The following is a 9,885-nucleotide window of genomic DNA, read 5'->3' on the forward strand; positions in this document are numbered from 1 at the left end:
TTTGTTTTTTTTGTTCGCGCAAAACGGTGGTTTCCAATCCATCAGATTTTTTTTATTTTTTTTTATTTTTAGATAAATTTTTCACTGACTTTGTGAAGATGTTTCCATCCGGTGTTTCCGGTCGTTTCCTCTTCTACTTCCGGTTTGTCTCAAGTGTTTTTGTTTTTTAGTTAAATGCAGATTTTCAACACAACTGCTGATTTCTTCTTGAGTTAAATTAAAATTGTATTTAAAATGTATGTAAAATTGTATAAATTTTAATTTCTTTACATTTCCCTGTCAATTTTCTTTCAATTCTTCACAGATGGTTTCTCGGTTTAGTGCATTTGTAGGTTGAGGTGGGGCTTCGGGGGGCTTAATGGGGTTTTTATGAGCCGTGTTGGGGTCCCTTTTGGGAGGATAGATTGATTTATTGATCGGTGGCAGAGGGGCTGCAGGATGTCCACTGTCCAGTTCTCCCATTGGCTGATACTAACTGCCCCCCTGACACACACACACACACACATATATGGTAAATATGGTTTTGTTTGTTTTTTTTTACCAGATTTTTCTGAGAAATTATATATGAAAAAAGAAAAGAAATGGACAGTGAAAGTCGTCAAGAGCCTTGTGTTTTATTCTTTGCAACAAACTGCCAGCAAAGCAGATTACAGGGGTCCAGCGCAGGAACAAGGGTGGCTCTGGTTCCGGGTTGGGGTTCTGGGTCCTGGAACCTGCCTGTGGGAAGGAATCAATCAATCAATCAATCAATCAATCAATCAATACCTTTTATTTGTCACTCTGAAGCAATATTGTTATATCAAGTTTTTCCTTGATCTTTTTGTGTAATTTCTCCTCAAACTCAAACTTCCTGTTTGTAGTTTTTGAAAACCCCTTCCTGTAGTTTTTTTACTGTCTTCCTATATGTAGTTTTTAAACCCTATGTCCTGTGTTTTTTTCCCATTATCTGTAGTTTTTAAACCCTATTTACTGTCTTTTTTTAACTCTGTTTGTAGTTTTAAAACCCATTCGCTGTCATTCTTTTTTCACTCACTTCCCGGTTGTACTTTTTTCATAATTTCCTGTCTTTTAAACTGACTTCCTGTCTGCAAGGAAGTCCCGCCCTCCGGTCATAGTTCGTGAAATCGCTGTGTTTCTTGACTTCAACCTGTCAGATTGATTGCCTGGGATGGATGATAATCTGCTGAGATTAGAGAATTCTCAGATCTTTGATCTGGATCACATTATCTGTATTTTACAGACAATCCATTGAAAAACTTCCCCAGTTATCAGAATAATCAATCAATCCATATCAAAGGTGACAGTTAATCAATCAGTAGCTAAGATTGTGTGAAAATAGACGTTAAAAAAATAACATTCTTCACAGAACATTCCCCAAATGGCAACTTTTTTTTTTTTTTTTTCTGATTGCATAACCGCTTTTCTGTCAGGAAGGTGAGGAACCGCCTGCATTCCCCGAATTCCTGCCATCACTCCATCTGTTTTCACCCCCACTCAACACACATACACACACACACACACACACACACCGTCAGAACCACCTGGGGCTTTAATTATTATTTTTTTTAATTTGCTTGGGTGATTTATTGACACTTGTCTGGTAGTCAGTGTTATTATTTGTAATTTGTTTTGCAGTTTGTGTGTATTTTCATGTAGTTTCTTGTGATTATCTGATTGTTATTGGTGGATGTCAGGTTTGCTGGTGCTTTTGGGTAGTTTGAGGATTTTCTCGTGCTTCATTTGTGATTTTATATAGGTTATCAGTGACTTTCTTGTGTTAAATGGTGTTTTTGTGGTAGTTTATCAGTGACTTTATGTTGTTTTTGTGTTTTCGGGCAGTTTTTGTTTGATGTCATGTCATTGGCGATTTGCACGGTTGTTAGTTGGTGGTTTTCTGATGTTTGATTTGTTATTTTCAGTTAGTAACAAGTTGCAAATGTTATTCCAGGTCCTTTTATTTGGGTTTTCTTTGTCCTAATCAATTTTTTCTGTTATTTTCAAGTTATTTCTTCTGACTTGTATCACTTTTTTTTTTCCCCACAAATATTTCAGAAAATCTGTATTTTCCGTCATTCATTTCTCATTCTCTCAAATGCATACATTTAAGATAATTTCAGGTAATTTTCAGGAAATATTTCCCTTTTATTTTTAAATAATTCAAGTGTTTAAATTATTTAAACAAATTACATTACTTGCTGATTTCAATACATTTTCTGTAAATGTCAGATACGGCCTTTCTGGTCCTTCAGAGCGAACCTCTGCTCCGGACATGGAGGCTCCTCGGCTTCCGCTCCGTAAACAAACTCCTGTCGGGTTTCAGAGCTTCTTTTTTGAGGACCTTCTATCAAACCGACGGCTCCTTCTGATTGGCTCGCACGCGTCCTCTGGCCGTCCCTCCCGCGGCGTCCTTGGCGGCGCTCTTCTTCTTCTTGGTCCTCTTCTTCTTCTTCTTCCCGTCGACAAGCTCCCCCACGTGGAGCCGCAGGGATTCGGCCACGTGCTCCTCGGCCAGCTCGTCCTGCTCCGTCAGGAGGAGCCTGAGGATGAGCTTGGAGGAGTACAGCGCCTCCAGGTCGCGGACCACGGCGTTCAGGACGGACGCCGCCAGCTTCCTATCCGGCGCCGGCGCGTCCTCCAGGCCCGCCAGGCTCCGCCCAACCAGCCGGTTCACCTGCGACGCCCACGCCTCGTCCTCCCGCTTCTCGATGGCGTCGAACTTGTCCAGCAGCCGCACCGTCACCATGCAGACAAAGTCCTGCAGCGGGTCCGAGGACGGGGGCGGCCAGTCCGTCTCCACGTCGCGATCCATCGGGGCTTCCGGCACCTTCGGGGTCGACGCGTTGGTTCTTCTCTTCGCCCAAGTTTCCTCTTTTGGCCCCTTCTTTGCTCTATATGGACGCTTTGGCGTCCGGCGTTCGGTCCGAGGTCTCTGACGCTTTTTCTCCGCGGCGGTTGGCTGGCTTTACATCGGCGACGTCATCAAATCATAACGCCGTGATCTCACACAGGCGAGCGCTTCCCAGCTGTGATTTGGAGAAATTTTGTCGGGGAAAGTGATGTCACAGCGAGGAAGCAACCACTTCCTGTGATGTCAGAGTGCCGAGTTTTTTTTTTTTTTTTCGAAACCGACTCAATGTTTGCGCGGCGACAGTTGCTAGGGACGGTGGTTCTTTTTGATTGGAGGAGGAGGAGGAAGCACGTTCTCCGGGCTCCTCCCACTGGCGGCTTGAGGCGTTCAGGGGTCATGTTTGCAGGCGTTGATAAACGCCGTGTCCGCTTGCTGTCGGTCCACGTGCGCGTCATCGTGCACAACATTCTCCTGCAGTGGCTAAAGGAACGCGGGAACCTCCTTCTCGTCTGTAGATACCTTCTCCCCTCTAAAGTTCTGTTTAGATTCACTAAGAGGGTCCCCCATGAGAACCTGGAAGCCGGAGTTCCATAAGTGTGTGTTTGTGTACGTGTGTGTGTGTGTGTGTGTGTGTGTGTGTGTGAGTGTGTGCAGCAGAATAACTCCTGACTCACCTGGTTCTACCTGCTGTAAGCCTGCTCTGACATGTTGCCCGTGCACACACACACTCGGAAACACACCTGCAAGGCACCGATGGGGGCACACACACACAAACACACGCACACACATTCACACACACACAGAATTGCGCAAAGATATACATAAACATTCACATTTTGCTCCACCCTTCCACTGAAAGCAAATCACCAGAGGCGCATTGTGGGTTGACAGTTTGGTGACTGTTTTATGAACCACACACACACACATGCATGCACACACACACACACACACACACACACACACACACACAAACAGCTGTCTACCTTGCCCTGCGGTCCCCCCTGTTCTCAAAACCACCAGAAGCGAACAGTCCTTTCAGACTTTGGTAACTATTTTGCAAGCTCCACATACACACACACTCACACACACACACACACACGCAGTCACACATACACCGCGCTGTGTGTTTGGAAAAGCATGCTGGAACACATCCCTCATTCATGCAGCAGCAGGCAGAGTGTGTTTGGGACTGCATGCCTGTCGGAGTGTGTGTGTGTGTGTGTGTGTGTGTGTGTGTGTGTGTGTGTGTACCTTTGCACCCCTTCTTGCGTTTACCTCCTCCCTGCTGCCACGTCAGGCTGCTCTGGGTGCCGCTCTCCTCGGGGGAGCTTCGGCGCCGGACGGCCCGTCGTGGAACCAGAGGCAGCAGAACCGCCGGAGCAGAAGGTTCCTCCCGGCGTCCTCGTCGTCTCCTCGTCGTGATCAGGTGTGTGAGCACGGCGGCGGCGGTGGTGGTGGTATTGTTTGGTCGGCGCCGAGGGTGTGTGTGTGTGTGTGTAATTGGAGGTGGGGGTGGGGTAGGGGGTCCTCGCCGCAGACCCGGCCCGGCGTTCGCTTCGTCTGGAAAAGTTTAAAAAAGAAGGAAGAAAAAAAAAAAAAAGGAGTCCTTTCTGCTGCTGTTATGTAAGAAGTCCGGTTCTCCGGCGGCGGCCTCGCAGGAGGCGCTCTGATTGGCCGAGCCGCAGTTTTAAAAGTAAACACCTGAATGGATTTTTTTTTTTTCTTTTTTAAAAAGTCGCAGCAGAACTTCATTGACGGAACAGCGGCGACGTGGCAAGGAGTCCCGCTGCGTTGTCGCCGTGGAGACAGCCTGCTGAGGTTTGGGTCAATAATAATATCGGGAACTGGAAAAAGGAAAAAAAAAAAAATTCCAGTCATGCCGGCCAGGGTCTGAGTCAGAGTAGCACACAAGTACCACAGGAGAAGTACCAGTACTCCTTGTGTCCTGGAGGATCGAAGTACTTCCAGGTTTTTCTTCTTCCTGTTCATTTCCTCCAGTCATAACTTTGGCTTTTTCACGTTCCATGCGCATTGTTCCCTATGTCTGCTGTTATATATGTATATGCAGTCTGATTACAAATTAGACTGGTGCAGGACATGTATGCTCGCTGTGGGACAGTGGTGAGCTATGCTGAAGGGATGATAGAAAAGTTCAAGGTGGAGGTGGGGATTCATCGGGGATCAGCTCTGAACCCCTTCTTGTTTGCAGTGGTGATGGACAGGCTGACGGATGAGGTTAGACAGGAATCTCCATGGACCATGATGTTTGCAGATGACATTGTGATGTGCAGTGAGAGCAGGGAACAGGTTGAGGAAAGTCTAGAGAGTTGGAGGTATGCTCTGGAAAGGAGAGGAATGAAAGTTAGTCGCAGGGAACGGAGATGAAGAAGTTGGATGATTTAAAGTACTTGGGGTCAACAGTTCAGAACAACGGAGAGTGTGGAAAAGAGGTAAAGAAACAGGTTCAAGCAGGTTGGAATGGGTGGAGAAAAGTGTCGGATACAATGAGATAGAAGACTATCAGCTAGAATGAAAGGAAAGGTGTACAAGACAGTGGTGAGACCAGCGATCCTGTATGGACTAGAAACAATTACAATGACCAAAAGACAGGCGGAAAAGCTGGAAGTCGCAGAGATGAAGATGCTGAGGTTCTCTTTGGGAGTGACCTGGATAGATAAGATCAGGATGAGGGATGGTGAATTTATTGGAAGACGGATGCTGGAATATCTAGAGGAAGACCAAAGACAATGCTTCCCGCGTTGTGGCGCTGCAGCATAGCGGCTGCTCTGCATTGTTTACATCGTTCATGATTGTGCTCTCCTGTTATAACGCTTTTTTCCAGTAAGCTAGCCCTCATTATAGCTCCCAAAAAGGTTAAAGGTGCTCGTGTTAATGGTGTTAAGAGGAAGATAAGAATCACAGTTGATCTGAAGAAGGACATAATAGCTAAACGGTTTAGTTCTTCATGATCGTACAAATGGTACGATCATGAAGAACAAAGATTAGAAGTAGAAAAGTTATTATTCGTTTGGATGAATGAATCTCAGCTTGCTGGAAATGTTAGCGTTAGCGAGGGTATCCTATGCGAGAAGGCATTACTTTTGCTGATTCAGTGAAGGTAACAGCAAGTACAAGTGCTGGTGAGAAGAGAAAGAACCAGAAGCACAGCAATAATTCAGCTTATCTTTTTTCCTTTCTGAATTTTTACCACAAATGAAAACATAAAGTTTCAATAGAGTGGAGTATTTCTTTCTTTTTTTTATTTTGGTGCTGGAGAATGGATCAGTGAAGTTTCCATTGATTTAAATGGGGAAACATTGATTGTAAGCTGAGGCTCTACTGTGTGTGTGTGTGTGTGTGTGTGTGTGTGTGTGTGTGTGTGTGTGTGTGTGTGTGTGTGTGTGTGTTAAGTTACATTTTTTTGTGTGTATATATGTACTGTATGTGTGAATGTATATATGAATATGTGTGTATATACAGTATGTATTATATATACATGTGTGTGTAAATGTATATAGAAATGTGTATGGTTGTGTGTGTGTGTGTGTGTGTATACATATATATATTTGTACATGTGGCCCTGTGATTGGTCCAGGGGAAACCCCGCCTCTCAGCGGTATGAATGAGTGACGAGTGAGTCGATTATGCAATATTCATGATCATTTATCATTTTTGGCCGCTGACATACAGATTAGGATGGTCGCGATGAGGATTATCAGATTAAAATGCCCAGATCAGGATGATTGGTCAGATTAAGATGCTCGGTTGAAAACAATTAGATTAGGATCGTCTGAATTTGATGGTCAGATTAGGATTACCGTAATCTTATTGCTGTAATCTTCACCCGCTGCATCCAATGTCAAGGTAGCGTCAATGCGGTGTCAGGATGGCGGCACTTCCTTTTCTTACCAAAATAAAACAGGAAGTGTGCCCTCTGTTCTGTTTCCCCACTGCTGGCTTCTTGATGCTAACATCCTCCTGATTTTTAAGACTGCTGCTTGTAGTTTTTTGTTTTTTTTCTCAGCTATGAAGGTGATTCTTGTTGCCGACTTTATGGCCAAGGTAGGCATAGTTTCTGACAGATAAACAGCTTTTTTTGTTTTCTTGTGTGGTCCGTTTTCAGCTAATTTTCCATCATTCCTCACAGATTATTCCCATAGTTTGTGTGAGATGTTGACAGGATTAGCCATCTGTTGGTCGCAAGGCGCTGCATTTTTTTTTCTTCTGTGGCGAACAGAGCACCATCTCATTGCAGGATTTCAAAATAAAAGTCCCTGAAGGTCCTGAAAGGGATTTTTTTTCCTCCCTTTTTGGTGGATTTTGTCGCCGATCCCCGGATATCCTCGCTGTTTTCGTCCCCTGTCGGCCATTTTGGCTCCAAACAAAGCGTTTCCTTACTGGTCGTTCATTTCTCAGCAGGTGATTTATTCATTTTTTTATATTTTTCTTTTTGCCGTAGTTTCCTCCTCCACTCCAGGCTTGGTTCCTCCGCTGAACTTTTCAGTCGCCCCGGACTTTATAAAGAATTTTTTTTTATTCTTTTAAAAATAATCTCAGAGCCGTGTGAGAGATGTGACTGGTGAGTGTGTGTCAGACGCATGTGTGCTGACTCACCAGGTTTGTGTGTGTGTGTGTGTGTGTGTGTGTGTGTGTGTGTGTGTGTGTGTGTGTGTGTGAGGGAGCTCCAGGTGGAGGCAGCACTGAGTCAGTAGGAATCACTAATAACGTGTGTTTTGTTTTTCAGGCTCAGAGGTGAAGACAAGTGGAGTGGAAGCCATGATGGGTGAGTCTATCTATCTACTTACCTAACTACCCTCCCTGTCACTTTCTGAACCATGTAACTGTTCCTCTTCTGGTAGTTAATCTGTCTGTCTCTATTTCTGACCCCTCTGCTATCTTTTCCTCTTCAGGTCATCGTAGTTAATCCAGAAATTAATCTGTGGTTAATCCAGTAGTTAATCTGTGTCTCTCTGCTTGAGACTGTCTCTCTCTTTCTGACCCTCCTGAGTTGTTCCTCTTCTAGTCGTGGTAGTTAAGATGGTAGTTAATATGCTAGTTAATCTGTTGTTAATACAGTAGGTTAATCTGTCTCTCGCTGCTTGAGCCGGTGTCTCTCTTTCCAACCCTCCTTAACTGTTCCTCGTCTAGCCATGGTAGTTAAGCCTGTAGTTAATCTGTTAGTTAATATATAGTTAATCCAGTAGTTAATCTGTCTTACTCTGCTTGAGACTGTCTCTCTCTTTCTGACCCTCCTGAATTGTTCCTCCTCAAGTCATGGTAGTTAAAATGGTAGTTAATATGGAAGTTAATCTGTTGTTAATACAGTGGTTAATCTGTCTCTCACTGTTTGAACCGGTGTCTCTCTTTCCAACCCTCCTTAACTGTTCCTCGTCTAGTCATGGTAGTTAAGACGGTAGTTAATCTGGTTGTTAATCTGTTAGTTAATCTATAGTTAATCCAGTAGTTAATCTGTCTCTCTCTGCTTGAGCCTGTCTCTCGCTTTCTCCAACCCTTCCTCTCCCAGTCGTGGTAGTTTATCTGGTAGTTAATGTCTTTTTGGGTATTTTTTGTAGTATATAGCATATATACCGACATATGTGTATATAGGTATATTTCCTTATATTTTACTATATATATGTGTGTGTGTGTAAATATATATATATCAGGATTATTAGTTTCACTGTATAATAAAAACAGGGTATTTTAAAGTTCTTCTTTTGTGGTACTCTTGTGATACTTTGCTTTACATCAGAGTACTTCTCGCTCCCCCGTTGACAATTTTGTTTAAATTAAACGACTAACTTGTCTTCCTTGCAGTAAAAAAATGTAAAAAAATGAAAGTGGTATTTATAGCATGGCGAGATTGAAACTAAACACAAGCCATAAACATGTAACAGGCTAGCACAAATCATAAGCAGGCTAATGCTAATAATCAAACAAGCTAACGCAAAACATGTTCCGGCCTCAACATGACAACCAAACACAAGACATTACAAGCTAAAGCGAGACAAAGAGCGAGCTAACGAAACGCACGTTGCAGACTAATGTGAAACAAATGGCGAGCTAACGCAAAACACATTACGAGCTAAAGCAAGACAAAGATATACCTAGCGCAATTCATCTCAAGGGCTAATGTAAAACACGTGGTGAGCTAATGCGAAACACATAACGGGCTAACGCGAAACACACAGTTGGCTAACGGGAAACACATAGCGAGCTAATGCAGCGCTCACGGCGAGGTCATTATTATGTAATAAAGTAGGTTGTGTCACGTCGGGTTTTTAAATCTGGGCCTGGAGGTTCTGGATTTTTCTAAGTGTAAAGTTTTCCAGCTTTAGCATCGTTTAACCATAAAGCTTCCCTGGCCGGGGACTTTATTTTCTGGACTGTCTAGGAACTTATCGATCAATTACCAATTATCAAGCAGAATTATGGAGGAATTTTGGCAGGGCTTGGAACCAGGAAGTAATGGCTGGAAAAAAAAAGCAAAATCTGCATGCATTTGCAGGATATTCAGACAATTAAATATGGAACGATCCAAAAAAAAATCCGGGGGGGAGATAAATTTAAACCAAAAAAATGATCAGGAAATTACCTGTTAACTCCCCTAGAGCTGATTTAATCGGAAATGATCAGATGAGTCATCAATCGGACTGGAATGTTCCAAAAATGAAAATGGGGGTGGAAAGGGTCGCTTTAAATGACCATCAAATTACTGAAAAATCAGGAGTGAATAATCTGTAAACCCACCCCCCCCACCCCAAAATTGCTTTAAGGTTCTGAAAAAAGTTCCTTTGAATTGATCCTAAATTCTCCGATAAGTCATCAATCAGATTGGAACGATCCAAAAACAAAAGAGCACGGGGGTGTCCTCAAATTACCAAAAAATACAAACCTTTCACATTAGGAGGAAATTGCATGTAAATTCCCTCCAAAACTCTTTCAAAATCTAGAATTCTCCGCTAAGCCATCAACCTGAGCGGAACGATCCTAAAACAAAACAAAACAAAAAAAAGGCGGTAAAATCCATGCCGCGA

The 9,885-nt window shown here is 43.4% G+C and overlaps 1 protein-coding gene across 1 annotated transcript in view; it reads left to right on the plus strand.

Moving 5' to 3' along the window:
• Positions 1-4,135: 4,135 nt before the first annotated feature.
• The window catches only part of LOC147237103 (CDK5 regulatory subunit-associated protein 2-like), a 34,656-nt gene continuing 28,906 nt past the window's right edge, over positions 4,136-9,885 (plus strand). The window contains exons 1-2 of the mRNA XM_086144066.1: positions 4,136-4,274; positions 7,593-7,631. Of these exons, the coding sequence (XP_086000192.1) occupies positions 7,625-7,631 (7 nt within the window). The 5' untranslated portion in view covers positions 4,136-4,274; positions 7,593-7,624. The remainder of the gene's footprint in view (positions 4,275-7,592; positions 7,632-9,885) is intronic.

Source organism: Fistularia commersonii, chromosome 1 (assembly GCF_037954325.1).
Source record: "Fistularia commersonii isolate RoL2024-O1a breed Wild chromosome 1, RoL_Fcom_v1.0, whole genome shotgun sequence".
NCBI lineage: Eukaryota > Metazoa > Chordata > Actinopteri > Syngnathiformes > Fistulariidae > Fistularia > Fistularia commersonii.